Below are 20,228 nucleotides of genomic sequence, written 5' to 3'. Positions count from 1 at the left end.
CACTTAGCATATAGCACAAGCAGGCAACTCAGCTAGTCTGAGTGGCCCATGTGGAAGGTTCAAGGGTTTTATACTTCCCCCTATAGGTTTCAAGGTTCACCTGCCAGATATCTTGGGCAAGACTAGATTTGAAGGTCGCCTTTTTACATTGTTGTGGCTTTTCCCAGAATTGATGAGAACATTCTGGCGATTTTATCTTGGCAATTCCCAAGACTGCTAACTTCTTTGTTCGGTGCCTGAGATAAACTGCCCCCCCCCCTCCACACACACCCCCGTTCCCTTCCTCCTTCTTTAGCAGATATCTACCCTGCCTAACATGTTCAAGTAATTCTAAACAAAAGTGATTTAAAACAGATTTGTCATTATGTATTTAATTTTTATGGCAATTTTAGATGTGTCTTAGAAAAATGTTTGATATTGATAAGTGCTTAATAAAACACCATGCAAGTCCAACCCACCTTGAGAATTTTTAAATATTTTTTCTTACTTGTCACCATAGAAGTAATACATTTATTATCCTGACCAGTTAAGCAACTTGTAGCTTGGGTATGGTTAGCTTTTGGCTTCTGGCAAGCTAGAAAAACTAGTCTGCTTCCAATTCTCTGTTTATAAAAATGTAGGATAGCCGAAACCGGTTTGGCTCAGTGGATAGAGCATCGGCCTGCGGACTGAAGGGTCCCAGGTTCGATTCCGGTCAAGGGCATGTACCTGGGTTGCGGGCACATCCCCAGTGGGAGATGTGTAGGAGGCAGCTGATCGATGTTTCTAACTCTCTATCTCTCTCCCTTTCTCTCTGTAAAAAATCAATAAAAAATATATTTAAAAAAATGTAGGATAAATAAAGTATCATATTTATGTTTAACTTTTCCCTTTACATCTTAAAAATACTTACTCAAAATATTCTTTTACTTGTCATTCCCTCTACTTTGAATTAACAGACGCTTCTACAAATTGAATGTACTTTTTCTTCTCCCTGGGAGACCCTAGTTTAAATAAAGGTTTGCCTTCATTTGCTTTAATTTTCTCTGAACCAAGCATATGAGGCTGTTGCTACCCTTATTACAATCTCTTACTTTATAGGACAGGGGTGGGTAACCCCTGGCACAAGTGCCTAACATGGCACGCCAGTAACTTTTGCTGGCACGCGAAACCCTCTCTTATAATCGTCCATTTACAATTTTTTTCTTAATATCGACTTTTTTATTTTTCAGATAAATTTAGGGTAGGTGCATCTTGTATAAATAAATAATTTTACATAGCAAGTTATCTTAAAGACCATAGACATGGATTGACGAGAGAAGGGAACAGCAATCTCTGTGCCTCTGCCTTAACTCTCCCTGCCTTCCTAGATCCGACCAGTGTTTTGGTTTCATCCACATACGCTTGTGAATCTTTGTTCTCTGTGATGAATTTTGTTAAGTCTCATAATAGGAGTAGCCTGACGGATGAAAGTAGTAGCTTGTGCATATCTCTGAAGGTCACAAAATATAAACCTGATGTAAAATCTCTGTCATCAGTGATGCAGCAGCAAAAGTCCCACTGATAATATCAAACGGAGTCATAAAGTTTTCTGTCGGACTATCAGTGTACATGTATACATTAAAAAATAAATGTATTTTTCATCATCATATACTGTGTTTTTGTCGCTCGAATGAATTTTATTATTTCTTCAAGGTTCTTCACATAGGTACACCTTAAGAGATATCAAGTAGGCGTAACATGTTCTCAAAAAAATTGGGGTTGGCGCACAGAAGAATTTTGAGTCAGAGATTTTGCTGGTTTTGGCATGCACTCACAAAAAGGTTGCCCACCCCTGTTATAGGACAACCTCAAGCTATCTGTTTTTTCTAGACTAATATTGTTAAGCCATAAACCTCATAGTTAAGGCAAAGGAATTCTGCTTTTCAAATATTTTATATTTCATTCTATTCCAGGTAAAATGTTAAACCATTCAGGATCTAATGTACTTTACCATGATTGCTCTTTGATTCTAGGTTAGTGATTTTATTTTATTTTATTTAGTTATTGAGAATGCAAACTCTAAAAATCAATGAAAGAAAATTAGGGTATTGAAAAATTTTTGGAAAATATCAAGGTAAAATAATGGCGAAAATATACTTCTGAGGTTATTAATTGTGTATCTATATACATGCCTAATTATGATTGGAAGGGAACATTGCTTTTCATAACAATAAACCAGATAAACTACTTACTATGTACATTTTGGGAATATGACTGGTTTGATTATGGCAGTATATAGCTAGAAATAAAGAATTGATATTGGTAGTAGGGAAGTCTTTTACAATTTTAATGGACTACAGTGTGGAATTTAACAGTTGTTCTTAATAGTTGTTGGTTTTCCTCTATAAAATGCTGATTCTAGTACCGCTTCAGTTGGTGCCACCAACTGATTTGTTGCTTCGATTTTCCTCAAACGTCTCTATTTGTAGGAGACATTTTTTTCCCCTATGAGGAATATGAAAAATATCCTCTGGTTAATCTCTGGTGATGAAAATTACCTAATGTGTGTGACATACAGGTGCTAGCCAAGGAATCTTCAAGTTGGGCAAAGAAACTTTTCTGTTGATCAGTTTAAAGTAAGTTTTATTCTGCTTGTTCAGAGGCAACATCACGAGTTGTTTATGGTGTTCAGAGATTGAGGTGTCCTGGATACAATAATTCTTTTGAAAACGGATTTCCTTTTCTTTTGTGACTTTGTAAATGTTGCATCAGTTATGCTTCATGCATTATTACATCTTCATCAGGTATATGTAATGTCTAGTTCATTTCCAATAAATACATTGCTATAGTTAACAAATCAACAAAACGAGATAAAGAAGTGGAACTAAGGGCTGGCTGCCTTTCTCATTTAGGTTGGTGGATACTCAGTATCCAAAATTGTCTACATAATTTGCCAGATCCAGTGAAAAGTGAAAATGTAGCACTCTGTTCAAAAATTAAGAATTTCAAGTCTGTGACAGTAGAGCATTAAACGAAGTATAGGACCCTATGTGCCATACCCCACAAAATGTCTCTTTTAGGCACTTTATGCAAAGACAAAAGTATGCACTGAAGAAATAAGAATTTATCTTTTCAACAAATGGCTTTTCCTACCCCCATCCTTATGTTACACAAACTCACATGTTTCTTAACCCCCACCCCCACCCCCCCACAAATCCGTGCTTTTTTTCCCATGCTTCTTTTTCAGTTGAGGCTGAGAGAAAGAAAATGCTATTTGCACAGTCTTTTGTATATTTGGGACTTATGAACCTTGAATAATTAATGACACCAAGTAGATTTGTTTATTTGTCCATATCTCACTCTGTACCCCTTGGGGCCATACATCGTCTTTCCTCACCACTGCCACTATCACCTCCACCAGCAGGTTATTAATGGTGGTGGAATGATGGCTTACCTATCTATGTCATTTTTATCCCTACTTTTTCCCTACATAATTTGCCAGATCCAGTGCAAAGTGAAAATGTAGCACCCTGTGTTCAAAAACTACTATTCATAGCTGCTATTTCCTGCCCAGCTTATACAGGCTGATTAGATGAAGAAGAAATTTTCTTCTCTCAACTAGGGCTACTTTATGTCTCATATTTTAGATATATGTAATCTGACCGTTGTATTAAGTTTCACTTTACCCCAGCGATGCCAACAGTTAGGAACAAAACAGATGAAATGGGGGCTTTTAACTAAGTGGACAGGGGAGGATGATTGCAAGTAAGAATATTCGGTGGTGAATATTAATTTAGTTATGATGTGCTTTTTTACAACAGATGTTTTTTAAAAATGAATCCTCATTCTTTGAGGTCATTTGTGTAGTGAATTAAAAAGAAAATGAAATTTATTGAAACAGTTATCTGCCGGGAGCCGGTCCATCCTTGCTGTTTCAAGGGACCCGGCATATATGGCATACTGTTCTTACTATGTTTGCTCACCTTCTTGGCACTATGTGTTTTAACCAAGGTCTCTGAGAAAGGTTGTTTCCCCAGGTAAGGATTTTCCCCTGAAGTTAGGGAGGGAATAAAACCTCTTAACTAAGTGCCAAGCGGATAATTAATCACTTTAACTACGAACAATCATGCTTAAGCTACATAATCTTTACTCCCTGGAATGGAGATAAGAAACGCCCTAGCCTTTGTAATAGAGATTGATAGGATTGAATCAACTGGTATAAATACAGATGTAACAACACAGGACTTAGAACACAGAACTCAGAAGACAGAACCTAGGCACAGAACCTACACAGAACGTTCTCTACAGACAGAAGAACTTCGCTGGAAAGAATATGGCAAAAGATCCTGGACAGAAACTGGCCTCAGAACCTAGAGACAGAACCTAGCGAGAGAACATGACAAAAGATCCTGGACTGAACCTGACTACAGAAATTGGCAAGAGAACCTGACTAGAACCTGGTGACTGAACCTGGCTGGAGAACCTGGACAGAACCTGGCTGGAGAACTTAGCGAGGGAACATGGCTACAGAACCTGGCTGGAGAACCTGGAGAACCTGGCTGGAGAACCTAGCAAGACAACATGGATACAGAACCTGGCTGGAGATCCTAACCAGAACTTCTCTGGAGATCCAGACCAGAACTTGGCTGGAGATCCTGGCTGGAGATCCTGGCTAGGCTGCTGATCAACTGAAGACTGTCTCCATGTCCTTCCTTCTTCGCCGACTCCGTCCACACCTTTGGGAACCCCTGGACCTGCTGGGGTTGGACCCCAGCAGTTATCCTATATAATAAAAGCCTAATATTCTAAGAGTCCGGTCGACTGTTCAACCAATCAAAGCATAACATGCTAATGATATGCTAAGGCCGCTCAACCGCTCGCTATGACATGGACTGACCACCAGGGGGCAGACAGTCGACCAGTCAACCAGTTGCTCTGACATGCACTAACTACCAGGGGGCAGACGCTCTGACCAGTAGGTTAGCTTGCTGCTGGGGTTCAGCCAATCGGGACTGAGCGAGACGGTCCGGACATGCCCTAGAGCAGTGGTCGGCAAACTGTGGCTTGCGAGCCACATGTGGCTCTTTGGCCCCTTGAATGTGGCCACGAAGTTTCAATTGCACTGTACGTGCGTGCCCGCACATGGTATTTTGTGAAAGAGCCATACTCAAGGGGCTGCAGTTTGCCAACCACTGCCCTAGAGCCCTCCTGCGGTCCCTCCCATGTCCCTCCCTGGCCCCGATCGTGCACTGGTAGGGTCCCTCAGCCTGGCCTGTGCCCTCTCGCAATCCGGGACCCCTTGGGGGATGTTGGAGAGCCGGTTTTGGCCTGACGGTGTAACAACCGGTCACTATGACACGCACTGACCACCAGGGGGCAGACGCTTAACGCAGGAGCTTCCCCCTGGTGGTCAGTGCACTCCCACAGGGGAGCGCCACTCAGCCAGAAGCTGAGCTCCTGGCTGGCAAGCACAGCCGTGGTGGCAGGAGCCCCTCCCTCCTCCGTGGCAGTGCTAAGGATGTCCAACTGCCTGACTGCAAGAGGGCTGAGGGACCCACCCCACCCCCTAAGTGAGCAAATTTTGTGCACCAGGCCTCTAGTTGTACATAATGGGCAGAAAAGTGGGAAGGGCAAAAGGGCTTATTTAATAATGTAAAAAAAGCCCAAAGTAAATTATTTTTCTTCTGTGTATAAAACTAAAATAATATCTCAGAAAACAACCTTGAATTTGTATCTGTATTATTTATTGGTTTGCTTTTCACTGATCCAGTTTAATGCTTTAGACACATATTTTGTAGCATAGCAGTATAATGTTTATTTGAGGGTTTATAATTCTGTTGTATTTCCCTCTCATTCTTATTGATCAAAATAGCTATTTACCGCAAGGTATATCCTAAAACTTTTTGTATATGACTGTACAGCTCAATTCATTCTTCTTACAAGTAAAATATTTCCAGTAGCAGTTTAAATGCTTTATAAATCAGGAGGTAATTGCAATATATATATAAATAAATAAATATATATATGTGTGTGTGTGTGTGTGTATGTATGTATGTATATACATACATACATATATATATTGATTTCAGAGAGGAAGATATATAGAAACATTAATGATGAGAAAGAATCATTGATTGGCTGCCTCCTGCATGCCCTCTACTGAGAATCAAGCCGATAACCGGGGCATGTGCCCTGACCAGGGATCAAACCATGACCTCCTGGTTCATAGGTCAACGCTCAACCACTGACCTATATTGGCCAGGCTGCATTATTTTATTTTAATTTTATTTTTTTACAGTCTTCTGGTTAAAATTGATCACTTAAACATTTTCTGCCATCTTGAATAGTAACCTTAGGAATGTTAGAGTGACTGAGTTTGTTCCTTTCTAAAAAAGCAGTTATACTCATGGAAAAGAAAATTAAGATTTTCTAAAACCAATCTAGTATTTTTTGTAAATTTCAAGTACAAAAACAATGTTAGATTTAAAATTCTTCAAGAGGAAAATGGCATGTATATGTTTGGGGGGGTTGATACTAACAAGTGCAAATAAAGGCTTTGTATAAAGTTATCTATTTGGCAGATTGTTAATGTACACAACTTTGTTAAACCTTTGGCTGTTTATCACAAATATTGATGAGCCCTGTTATACTAAAACTAGTGTTAGTGATGTTCTTTTTTTAAAATGCTCTAGTGACTCCTGGTACACCGCCCAGAATGAAACTGCTTTTCGCTCTAGATATAATAAAAATCTATTAAATTAGAACATTTGTGTTCTAGACATATTTGTACATCATCTTTTTCATTTAATGGAACATACTGTGTAAATCAATCTTTTTCATATAGAGAATAACAGATGGTTGTCCCCTTTGTGTTCATATTAATAATATGTTAAATACTCAAATTTTTTACAGATTTTTCTAAATGGTTTTAGGCAGTATTGCAAGGGAAAAGGTTGAATATTGGTATTACAAAAAATTGTTCTTGCAAAATGTATTTATGTTTTACTTTCTAAATAAGTGACATTTCAAGGGGTAAGACATTTAAAAATGATAATGGAGATATTAAGACACTGAAATATTTAAGTATAATTACCAGAGGTCCCAGGTTTTTAATATCTTTACTTTACAGACAAGTTTCCAAGAATTCTGAGTGTATGTGATTCTCTAAACTTACTTGGAACTCGATACTGGAGATAATCGTATACGGGTAGAGTTTTCCTGCTTTCCAAAGTCACAACACCTTCAAATATTAATTACTACAAACCTGTGGTATGCTCATTGAAGTTTTAGAGCTGATCATTTATAAACAGCCTAAAATTCAGGGTTTTTAGAGTTTATATAACATCAAAAGTCAGAAATATTCTTTTTTCCTCTGTTAAAGTCAAGAAACATTTTTATACTTCAGAGTAAACCTATCCAGTTCCATTTAAAAAGTATCACAGCATCCGAATGTAACTTGAATACTTTGTAACTGATAAAACATTATTTTGCATACTTTCTCATCGCCCTGTGCCCTTCTCCCTCAATTTGTTTTACATACCTAGCATTAGCATTCTGTGAACAGTTTTTTAAAGGATTGCTATAATGTATTCTATTTCTATCCTACAGTAATTTATTTACATTTTAAAGGGAATTTGAATACAGTGGCAATTTTGACAACCAGCAAGCTCATCAAAGTAAGATTCTATCTGTAATCTCATGATATACCAAATACCTGCTCTGTTCTATGTAACAGAGACAGGGATTGTGTGTGGTTTACCTAACAAATAGGGAAAGAGTAGCTGACATCTAGCTTTTGAGTGTCCTAAAATCTTTACTTCTAGTGTATCCATTGCTTCAAAATTCATTTAAATTCAAATTGCTCACCAGTGCAACTAAGAAAAAGAAGGTGCTGATTACAAAGTACATAATACCTCACTCTCCCTACTAGTTGTGAAGAACCTAGCTTCTATACGTAAGCTAGACTGATCAGTGAAGAATTTAAGTGTGACATTAACAACATATTCACTTAAATGATGCAGAGGTGTTCTACATGAATGTTACCTACATTACATGCTGATAGAACAAATTTCCATTTATATGCTCTAAATGTCAGAGGTTAAATTACTGGGTTTTCTTTTATTTTTTACTTCAGAAGTATTTGTTGAGTTCCTATTATGTGCCAGGCTCTTGACTGAGATAAGTAATGAGAACCTTACGATTTTTCTATTCCAGGTTTTTGTTGAAGCTTTGAATTAGCCATTCTTTAATACTTACTTGACTTCCTGTATATAATTCTTTACTTATGAGATTCTTCTTCTGAGGATAAGCAGAGAGAGACTGTGGGCTCTAGATTTTACTTTTAAAGAGGCAGATGACAGGAAGCATAAACCAGTGGCTTGAATGAGATTTAGGCTTCTTGTGGTTTCTAATTTTCTATGACATTTTCCTTAGCACTGGCCACTTGACTACTATAAGGAATTGTGTGTTACTGGTTTTGTAATAATAGTGTCTGTTCTTTTGGAATCTGGACTTTGAATAACTCATTTTAAGGAATAATTGAATAGCCAGTTCTTATTCTTTCTTACCTAGAATTTTTCCAGGGGATTTCACGTGGTAGGTTAAGAGAAGCAAAGCCGTTTGTGTAACACTTCTGTTACATTTGTTTCCCTCCCCCTTGGATTCCTAAATATAACTTTCTTACCTTCTCTTCCTGCTAATTGACCAGCAGATCCTGTAGTACTCTCATCCCTTTGTCTGTAGTTGTATTCAAAGACCAATAAAATAATATTTCCTGTCTATTCCTACCTCTAAAAATATCTTTTTCCTTTATTAAATTAGATTTTGTGGAATAACTGATTGAAGGAAAAGCAATAAAAATTTTTCAAGAACAATTAGCACTAAAATTTTGATCCGCTTTAATATAAAAATCTTGTTTTTTTCCTTTTAATTACATTTTTAAGTAGCTATGGAAGAAAACAAAATGAAAGCATGTAAGGAATAGTTAGCATTAAACTTCTGGTCCATTTGCAAACTTACTTAAAAATGACAAGCTTTTTTTTTTTTTTAACTCTTTCAATGTAGAGTCATCATACAATTTTGAGCACTATCTACACTAATCTACACTAATAAAAGAGAAAAATGGTAATTGGCGTACGGCACTACCCTTTTCATTGGCTAATCAGGGCTATATGCAAATTAACTGCCAACTAAGATGGCGGCTAATTTGCATATGTAGGCACAATGCAGGGAGGCGAAAGGGAAAGCAGGAAGAAGCCCCCTGCCACTGGCAGTGATCGGAAACCCAGGGGGGAGCTAAGAGGTGGGAGGCAGGGCAAAGGCGGCCCTGGGGCGTTAGGCCTAGGCAGGGGCGGAGCCTGCAACCGCGGGGAGCTGGGGGTCCCCTGCCCAGGCCTAACGCCTCGGCCAGAGGCCTCAGGCCTGGTCAAGGGAACGATCTGGTGATTGGTGATCGGAGGGTGATGAGGGTCAACTCCTCTGGCCAAGGCATCAGGCCTGGGCGGGGGGCTGGGGGTCCCCTGCCCAGGCCTGATGCCTGGGCCAGAGGCATCAGGCCTGGGTGGGGGGCGGAGCCGGGGATTGGAGGGATATGATGGTCCCCTTGCCGAGGCCTGAAGCCTGGGTCAGAGGCATCAGGCTTGGGCGGGGGGTGGAGCAAGCGATCAGAGGGAGATGGGGGCCCCCTGCCCAGGCATGATTCCTGGGCCAGAGGCCTCAGGCCTGGGCGGGGGTCAGAGCCAGTGATCGGGGGGGAGATGGGGGTCCCCTGTCCAAGCCTGACACCTCTGGCGGAGGCGTCAGGCCTGGGCAAGGGGCCGATCAGGCGATTGGAGGGTGATGGGGGTCTACGCCTCTGGCCGAGGCATCAGGCCTGGGCAAGGGGCAGAGCCAGCAATCAGAGGGGTCTGGGGGTCCCCTGCCTAGGCCTGACGCCTGGGCCAGAGGCATCAGGCCTGGGCTGGGGGCAGAACCAGTGATGGGGGGAAATGAGGGTCCCCTGCCCAGGCCTGACGCCTCTGCCAGAGGCGTCAGGCCTGGGCAAGGGGCCGATCCTGCGATTGGAGGGTGATGGGGGTCAACGCCTGAGGGCTCCCAGTATGTGAGAGGGGGCAGGCTGGGCTGAGGGACACTACACACACACACACACACACACACACACACACACACACAGTGCACGAATTTCGTGCACCGGGCCCCTAGTTTATTATAATAGAATTCAAAGTGAATTACTATAAAGTTTTCATTGAAACTTATATTACATTGTTGATGTTCCCTTACTAAGTTTTTAAAGTTTCTAAGATCTTAATGAAGTAGTACAAACTTAAATAAAAAGTTATAATTTTCCCGGAAGTAAGGAAGATTTAACCAGATGTTAAAATGGATGTATGATCATCAGAGAAATACCATTATTGTAAAAATTGACCAACATAGTAACTTCAAGTTATTTAGTGACATTTTCTCATTTGGGTATAGTAAAGCATTATTTTCAAAAGCAGTACAGGAAGAATGTATGTAGATAATGTTACTGCTATTAGAGAAACAGCTGCAAATTAGTGCATGCTTTAGGGCAGCGGTTCTCAATCTGTGGATCGCGACCCCTTTGGCGGTCGAATGACCCTTTCACAAGGGTCACGACCTAAGACCATCCTGCACATCAGATATTTACATTACAATTCATAACAGTAGCAACATTACAGTTATGAAGTAGCAACAAAAATAATTTTATGGTTGGGTCACAACATGAGGAACTGTATTTAAAGGGCCAGAAGATTGAGAACCACTGCTTTAGGGAATACAAAGAAATGCAGACATTTCTAACTTGATTTAGATGGTCTGACCTCTAGAAATACAAGTATATCTGTATGTGTATATTTATGTATATTTGGGAATATATAAAAAATGTCTTTCTCTTCTTCCCTTTTTTAGTCTTAGATTGTAAGCAAAAGAAATCAAGGTCAAGATCTGGAAGCAAGAAGAAAATGCTAACATTACCTCATGGTGCTGACGAGGTTTACATTCTCAGATGCAGGTACATGCTTATATTGCCAAATCTGCTTAGTTCAGATTTTGGATTGAGGTATATTAACTCTTTTATTCAGGATTTTTAATTTGTAGCAGAGGTGCATTCTCCACAAGTAAATTATAAATGAACTTTTGGAGACAAGCTTAAAATCTTAACTCAGTTCATAAATGCTGTAATACTTCAATATCTAACGGATCAACTTTTTTATATTAGCCAAGAAGCTCTGTGATATGGTGAATTATAAAAATAGCTTTTTTGTTGTTTTATTTATTTGCTTTGGTTTGATTTGATTTGTTTTGATTTTTTTAAAAATTGTCTTTAGTTTTGGGACACGTTTAGTTTCTGCTTATAGGGAACATATACTTCTAAGTATAGCTATACAGTTATTCATATCTCCCTTCCATACTCACCGTTATGCAGTTTAAGGAATTCTGAATTGTGTAAGGGTCTTTTAAAAAGAAGATACATTTTGGAAATATAGTTGTTTTAAATATAGGTGTTAAGACCTTTTATTTTATCCCAATAATGTTCCCATTTATATAAATATTATTGGAGTTATTATAGTTGTTCAGTATATGAATTGGCATCTTTGATATTGTATTAAGTCATTTTGACTTTATATGTATTCAGAAACGATTGTCAAGAACTCTCTCCAATATATGGTAAAGTTTATTTCTTATGTGTATTGATTTTTTAGGAATTGGTTTTAAATAAAGGGAATTGGTCAGGTTAAGACAACTGTCATTAACTTCTTCTGTAGGTTTTGTGGCCTAGTCTTTCGTGGACCATTGTCTGTTCAGGAAGACTGGATTAAGCACTTACAACGACACATTGTAAACGCTAACCTTCCCCGGACTGGAGCTGGCATGGTGGAAGTCACGTCACTGTTTAAAAAGCCTGCTTCTATTACAGAAACTTCATTTTCTCTACTAATGGCAGAAGCAGCTTCATAGAACAAGGAAACCTTTTAAATAGCAAATATGAATTGGGTGTAAATTTGAGATTTTTTGTCTTTTTTTTAAGCCACATTAAATTATCCATTTATAAATACTAAAGCAGGAAAAAGGGGAAAAGTGAATTATGGTGACATCAGAACAAATAGATTGCTTCAAACAGTAAGTGGTCTATATATTTTATATAGGACAGAAGATGTGTTTTCAACGTTTACTGGATTTTGTCAGTTAACTGTATTCATTCAGTAAAAGATCAGTACATGTAAGCAGTCATTAATAAACTGTTGCACATGGATATTTAAAGACAGACTTATTGGGAAGTTATGTTTTCTGCAGTGTTACCAGAATCAAGGTTCTGTTTATTCCCCACAAGACTTGCATTGAAAAATAAGATATTATATTTTGTTTGTATGTAGTGTTTTGTATAATACCTGGAACCGCTAACTAAATTTACTCAACTTAGGGCATTAAATACCATGTACTTCATAGATTGAGACTGTTCACTCATATAGGGCAGAGTACTATTCTATCTAAATGTGTTTAAGTGTTTTTTTAAAATCACATGGAATGGTTTTTTTTATACTAAAAAGTGGAGGGAGATTTGTTTAAACAAGTATTTCTAAAAGAAATATGTACATAGTCCTGGAAATTATTTGTGGTAAGGAAATATTCTTTACTCCAGTTGCATTTCTCAGACAATAAAGTGGTGCATCCATGCTACCTCCTACTTTGTCAACAAAGATGCTATTTACCCTTTACATTTTTTGTATCATAATAGATTTTAAAATCTAATGTTCTTTATTGCAAGGCATCCTTTTGTTAACAGATTTGTTTCTTTTTAATGTTTTACCTAAAATTTGACATGCTTACAGGACAGGTTTGCCTCTTTATTTAACATTGTAGAAATGTAATTAATAAATGATGCTCACTACACAATTTAGAATAGGCTTTCTCATTTATATTCTCTTCCCAAATTGATCAGTAGCAAAACTTAATATACCAATTGAAATATTTCTACATATGATGAGAATGTTTACAATTTAAATTTTAGAACTTGTTTTGGATGTGATTATATGTACGAAAATCGTGTAACACTATGCTATGCTAAGAACCGACATAACGGAATTACTGAAATAAATGTGCTGTGAGGAATGGAAAATATGGTGCAGATGTCTTGGTCATGAAATTGTGATTCTTCCTTTCAACTTTTCCAAAAACAAATTAGTTCTTTTAATCTGAAGTCAGATTCCTTTACAAATGACAGTTTTTATATGCAAGCACCATTTCATTTTATTTCACGTAGTATGGCTAATACTATAGTTGAAACAAGGATATGCATTGATACTTTTCTTCGTATGTAAATAAAGTTTAAAACATTAAATAAGGAGTATTTTGGTAGAGTATATACATACCTCACTGCCAGTGAAATTGCTTTCCTATGGTATATCTCCTTACCAGAAAAATCTCTAAATAAAAAAAGACTTAAAATTATAATGTGTATAGTGTGAAGCATTTCTTATTATAATCACTGGTGGGAATAGCCCACTTGAGGTTGTGTTTCATTTGATTTAAATTGTTTCTACTTAGCAGGTTACTTTATTCACATACCTTAATAATATGTGAAATTAGGAAGTTGGACTAACTGGATCATTCAGGGGTCTCTTGATTCTTGGGGTGTACTGGATAAGGGAAAAGTACTTGTAATTTATTTTCATTTTTCAAAAATGCCTAATAGAAACTGTATTTTTTCTTATAAAGATGAGACTAAAACATCAAATTGCTTTTGACTAAAAATATACTAAATCGGTGTATACTAGTTGTCTCTTATTGAGCAGGTTTCATTGATATTTATGGATATATTTATTTATTTATTTAACTGGAAACATACTACATGGCAAGTAGAGTCAGAAGTTTATAAAAAAGATTCCTGGCCTGGTTGGTTGCTTGCTTAGTGGTTAGAGCATCGGCCCTTAGACAGAAGAGTCTTAGGTTTGTTCACCAGTCAAGGGCAAGTACCTTGGTTGCTGGTTCGCTTCCCGACCCTGGTCCGGGCACATGCAGGAGGCAACCATATTTTCCTGTGAGGATTTAAAAAGAAGATTCCTGTGGCAAGACTAGCAGTTATGAGAATCCCTTTTAACTCTAATATTTATATGATTTTGTCTTTTTTAAAGCATGTTTTTATTGATTTGAGAGAGGCAAGGAGAGGGACAAACTTTGATCAGCTGCCTCCTGCACACCCCCTATTGGGGATTGAGCCCACAGCCAGAGTAAGTGCCCTGTCCTGGAGTCAGTCCTCAACCTCTCAGTGTTAGGGATGAAGCCCAGGTAACAACTGATCCACACCAGCCGGGTTAAGGAAATATTTTATTTATGGCAAGATGTAGACATTGCCAGCATTCCCAGAAATCTTTATGTTCTCCACCCCAATTGAATTCTCTCCCTCCTGCCGGAGACCAGTTCCAGCATGACAGCAGGGCTGCATCTGGGAATGGCTGAAGGCATTTCCCCAAACCTGAATAGGATACATTAAATTGATTTCTTGGCCACCAGACAGCTTAAGGGCTTCTTAATCTACATGTTATTGCCTCCTACTGTCCAAATACCTGAACAGCCGTACCCGGACCCTTTGATGTGTATATCTCTGCCTCGCCTTAGGACAAGTTGTGTTAATAAAAAGCATGGGGTCCTGGGAGGAGGAGACTTTTAAGACCTTAGAGAACAGACCTTAGACCGGCTGTGGGCAAACTATGGCCAGCGGGCCCGGGTTTGAAATGAATAAAACAAACAAAAAAAACCGTACCCTTTTATGTAATGATATTTACTTTGAATTTATATTAGTTCACACAAACACTCCATCCATGCTTTTGTTCCGGCCCTCCAGTCCAGTTTAAGAACCCATTGTGGCCCTCGAGTCAAAAAGTTTGCCCACCCCTGCCTTAGACCTTAGAACTTAGCTCCTTTAGCTAAGCTCCTCTGACCCTCAAATGCCTTTCAAAATCATGCTTCGTCTCTGGACTCCTATTTATTAATCTACGCACAGTCTTCTCCGGATTCCTGAACCCTTCTTGATGCTGGGACAAGAACCCCGGCACCTCCCATTACCATTATTCTAACTTCTATAATAATCATTTGTTTTCTATTCTTAACAGTTTCGCCATCTATGAATAAACAGTTTAGTTTTGCCTGTTGTTGTATTGAATAGAAATGGAATTACACTACATGTATTCTTTTGTGACTTGCTCCTATGTGGATTGGCAGTTATTTTTACCCCTGCATATCATTGAAAATATTATTCTACCATATTCTACTTCATTTTTGCAAGTTTAACTGTTGCTCAGTTTTAAATAAGCTGTTAATGTTTATTTGTAGTTTTCTAAAGTTTTATTTACAGTATATCTAAATGGGAATTTCTTTTTTTTAATATATTTTATTGATTTTTTTTACAGAGAGGAAGGGACTGGGATAGAGAGTTAGAAACATTGAAGAGAAACATCAGTCAGCTGCCTCCTGCACGCCCCCTACTGGGGATGTGCCCACAACCAAGGTACATGCCTTTGACCAGAATCGAACCTGGGACTGGGATCCTTCAGTCCACAGGCCGACGCTCTGTCCACTGAGCCAAACTGGTTAGGGCGGGAATTTCTTTTTATTACAGTCAGGGTTGGGATCTCTGCTGAGCTTCTAGAAATTTCTTGGCCCTTATCTGTTGAGTGTTTCCTTCCACGACTCGCGTGGAGTAGGGTTCGGTATCTGAAAGAGGAGCCGCACAGCAAATGAGAGAAAAAGACACGAGATAATTTTGCAATATTGGGGGACCAGGCGGCAAGTCCCGAAGGACTTCTCCTCTATGCTCAGGCCTCACCAAGCTTTTATTGATCTGGGATGCCCCTATAGCATAGCCCTAGGCAGGTGACCCCCTGCAACAGGCAGACTAGCCCATCAGCAAGGATTTACATAATAATAAATGGGGGAGTAGTTTCAGCTACCACTGTCTGGACAAACAGAGGTGGCGCCTAGCTCTGACCTTTGGGAGGGCTTCAAAGGCACCCAGCCTTGGGGGGGGGCGGTTTCGGGGAGTGCTCTGTCTATGCTTATCAGATAGTGAAGGCAATAAACAGTTTCCCACAATTATCTCTTTTATTTTTTCTGCCTCATTTTCTCTCATTCGTTAGGGACTCCACTTAGATGTATATTAAATCCTTCTCACTGTGTCCTCTAGGTTTTTTACCTTCTCTTATCCATTCTTTATAGCTTTGTCTCTTGGTGCTACATTTTAGATAGTTTCTTTTGATCTTTCAATTTACTTATTTTCTTAGCTACCGTTAAACACCATCAACTTAGGTTTTAATTTTGGTTCTATTTTTCAGATCTAGAATTTCCATGGATTCATTTTTAGATATGTTTCTTATTGTTTCTGGTAGTCTGGTTGGCTGGTGTTTCTTTAAATATAGTGTACATAATTATTTTTGTATTCTTGTGCTTCTGATAATTTCAGAATCTAAAATGATTTGGGGGCAGAGTTTATTGATAATTGCTTTTTCTGCTTTTTGTTCATGGTGTTTTGTTTTCTTATGTGCCTTATATTAATATTTAGAAACTACTGTATAATTATTTTGAGGTCTAGAATAGTATCTTCTCCCAATAAGATTTTCATTTACTTCTGCCAGGTACAACCAGTTTAGAACACCTTAATCCAGGTTCAATGTTTGTGTTTTCCTAGCCTATCAAGATGACCTGACGTCAGGCTATAAGAGGTAGATCATGGGAAGGCTCATACATCTCTGGTTCAGCTTTTACCCTGTGAATGTGGTTTAGTTCTCCAAGCCCCATGAAGCCATCGAAAGTGCAACTTGAGTTTCATAGCTTTCTTCTAGGTAGGAGGGTATGTCCTCGGCAAACATACTTAAAAGGTTTCATTACAGGGAAGTCCCATTGGATTTGTTGTCTTCTCTTAAGAGGGTTTGACTCAGTAATTCTTTACTCTCTTTTTATTTCTTTTATGCTCATATGATGGGGTTTTTTTTGTTTTAATTCAACTTTTTTAGTTGACCTCAGTGAGAGAGGATTTATAGAAATTACCTAACCTACCCATATCAGAATCCGAAGTCTATATATAAATTCTGAGGGGGGCGGGGGGAGTTGTTGTATGTTTCATTCACTTTCATTTTCCTAGAAGAGTTCTGGTATATTGTATGCATCCAATCAATATTCACTGAATGATTAAGTGAGTAAGCTATTATTTTAAAGCAAATTTAAATACATTATGGGATGTGTTTTCCTTGTTTTTCTTCTTCAAAATAAAGTTCGACTATTCTTAAGCATTGTTCTTGTCCAGGTGTATTTTAGAATCACTTGTCAAATTCCATTTGAAAACTGAAGGGGATTTTGCTTGGAACTACATTGAATTTATAGAAAGTAATTTGTGGAAAATGGGAAAATGAGTCTTTCTTTTTTAGGAACATGGTGGTTTTCCATTTAGCATCATTTTTTGGTGTCTTACAGTTTTCTTTATAAAGAATTGAACATTTAAAATTTCATTTTTATATATTTTAATGTTTATTGCTATTTGTGAATGAGTTTTCCCAAAAAATTTCTAACTGAATATTGCTGATATAAAGGGAAACTCTTGATTCTCTGTATGGCAGTCTTACTTATATCCTCTATCATTACTGAACTCTTATTCTAATATTTTTGAAATTTCTAAGTAGCAAATCACATCATCTGCAAATTGTGACATTTACCTTTGCTTTCCAAATTCTTGTTTTCTTAACATTAATAAGGATTTCCAGTACAATGTAGAATATTAGTATTGATAGCTGGCATTTCTTTTTTGCTTCTGATTATAATGGGAATACTTTTATTTCATCATTTAACATAATTTAGTAGGAATTTTTGTGTAGACATAAGAAATTTTTGGATAAGAATTTTTAAGTGGCTTTTTAAAATAATTTTTTTACCCTTAAAAGTTTTACAAATACTAACTTAATTTTAATTAGCATCTACTTCAGTCAGTATCTGTATCTTTTCTCTCCAACAGCACAAGAATCTTAGCATGCTTTACTCCCTTCCCATTTCAGCAACCTTTTTTTTTATCACCTGAAATTTGGCTTCCATATTACTTTAAAAATTTATTACTTGTATTAAATCTTGACCTTTCAGTGCACATCGCTTTAATATTCTATTTGAATAGCACATAAAGCACTTTTGCTGCATGCTAAAGTACAGTGATTGCCTCAAAGAAAAACACTTGTACATAATAATTGTTTGAGTTCCAAGCTGGACTAATTGCTTTTTTCATGGAAATTTTTTTTAATTGAGGTAAATTGATATAAAATTAACCTTTAAAAATAAACAATCAAGTGACATTTAGTGCCATGACACAACAGTCACCTCTACCTAATTCTAAAATACTTTTATTACCCCAACAGGAAACCTTGTACACATTTAGTAGCTGCTCCCTCTTCTCCCCTATTTCCGACCCCTGGGAACCACCAATCTGCATTTTGTCTCACTGGATTACCTATTCTACTTTTGTAGTATTTTTAAATCAATACTTTTTGTTTTAACTCTTAAATTATTATTAATTTCTCTGCCCTTCATGGTTTTATATATGCAAGTTATCCTCCTGGAATTATGTATCTTTTGTTCTAATAAGGCCTCAAGGAACCTTTTAAATGTAGGGCTCATGGGTAATAAGCTCTTTGAGTCTTTATATGAGGATATATTTCTTTCTAATTTGAAGGGGCTAGAATGGTTCTCAACCTTCTGGCCCTTTAAATACAGTTCCTGATGTTGTGACCCAACCATAAAATTATTTTCGTTGCTACTTCACAACTGTAATGTTGCTACTATTATGAATTGTAATGTAAATATCTGATATGCAGGATGGTCTTAGGCAACCCCTGTGAAAGGGTCGTTCGACTGCCAAAGGGGTCGTGACCCACAGGTTGAGAACCGCTGCCTTAGACTTTTGAAAACAGTATTCCATCTTATATCCAGTATCATGGGTAATCTTATACCGATTCATTTTTTGTGGATATTTTAACATTTTTATCCATCATATTCTGCAAGTCCACCATGATGTATCTTTATTTTTCATTTATGCTTTCTAGCACTTATTGGCCTCATGTCTGTTTTCAGTTCTAGGATATTTATTTTTATTATTTCTTTGCTTATTTTTTAAGTTCTTTCTATTATATCCCTGTGGAACTTCTTCAGGGGGATATTAGAACTCCTGGATCTATCTTAACTTTTTTCTTTTATACTTTTTATCTCTTTTACACTGTGCTCTGGGAGAATTCCTTAGCTCAATCTTCCAATATACTATTTGACTCTAAAGCTATGTTCATGGCTACGATTTCCTCTTGGCCTTCTTAAGATATTAATTATATATTTTTTAAGTCTCCTTTTTGCTCTATTGCTTTCTCAGGGATTAGTTTGTCAGATAGGACAATGGTCTCGAGGTCTGGGCAGTTATTACTACATCCTAGTTTTGCTAATGTTGGATAAGAGTTTTTAAGTGGCTTTTTTGCAGATGCAGCTGTAACTGGATGGGCTTGGCAGGAACCAAACTGAATAAATTTAAGCCAACTGCAAAAAAAAAAAAAGACGAAATCAACATGTAATTAACCAAAACAGGGTATATAAACACTGGCTAAGTCTCCCTTTGGGGAAACAGATTTGGATGTAAATCACCTTCAAGTAAATAAAACTGTCTAAAGACAAACGTGTAACACCTTGAGTTCGGTAACAAGTTCTTTTTGTTGAGTTTGCCTTTCATTCGTGGTGTTGATTTTCTCAAATATTTGGTGATTTTTGCTTGTTCATTCATCTTATATTTCAAATTTCTTGTTATTTTTTCTGTACATGTTTCATTTATTCAGCCTGTTTCTGGTGATTATAGAAAAGGAGTACAACCAATATAGGGTCTTCTAGAAGTATAGACTGTATTACTTTTTTGGTATTGTCGAGCAATACCATGCCTCTTCCGTGGGTGAGCTAAAAGCACCCAAACCTCTGGAGCCTTTCCCACTATTTGGAGACATCTTCCCATTCAAAGTTTAGATTAAGATTTCCTCCTTCAAACACACAGCAACCCAAAATCTATGAGACAGTCCTAAGAGGGAAATTTATAGCATTATAGGCCTACCTAAAGAAATGCGGAAAAGTTCAAGGAAATAATCTAACCCTACACCTAAAAGATTTAGAGAAAAGACAATAGAAAAAGTCCAGAGTAAGTAAAAGGAAGGAAATAATAAAGATCAGAGCAGAAATAAATAACATAGAAA

General features: G+C 37.6%; 1 protein-coding gene across 9 annotated transcripts in view; it reads left to right on the top strand.

The window, feature by feature from the left end:
• The window catches only part of ZNF644 (zinc finger protein 644), a 130,447-nt gene extending 117,019 nt beyond the window's left edge, over positions 1-13,428 (top strand). For 6 of the 9 annotated variants that reach the window (XM_036347216.1, XM_036347215.1, XM_036347217.1 and 3 more), the window contains 2 exons: positions 10,888-10,990; positions 11,745-13,428. In XM_036347216.1, the coding sequence (XP_036203109.1) occupies positions 10,888-10,990; positions 11,745-11,937 (296 nt within the window). In that variant the 3' untranslated portion in view covers positions 11,938-13,428. Of the gene's footprint in view, positions 1-7,569; positions 7,638-10,887; positions 10,991-11,744 lie in introns of those variants that run through there. The other 3 variants (XR_004973805.1, XR_004973806.1, XR_004973807.1) reach the window with 3 other exon arrangements.
• Positions 13,429-20,228: the final 6,800 nt, after the last annotated feature.

This window comes from Myotis myotis, unplaced genomic scaffold (assembly GCF_014108235.1).
Source record: "Myotis myotis isolate mMyoMyo1 unplaced genomic scaffold, mMyoMyo1.p scaffold_m19_p_2, whole genome shotgun sequence".
Lineage (NCBI taxonomy): Eukaryota > Metazoa > Chordata > Mammalia > Chiroptera > Vespertilionidae > Myotis > Myotis myotis.
The sequence above is the reverse complement of the archived record's forward strand: the minus strand, read 5'-3'. Positions and strand labels throughout refer to the sequence as shown.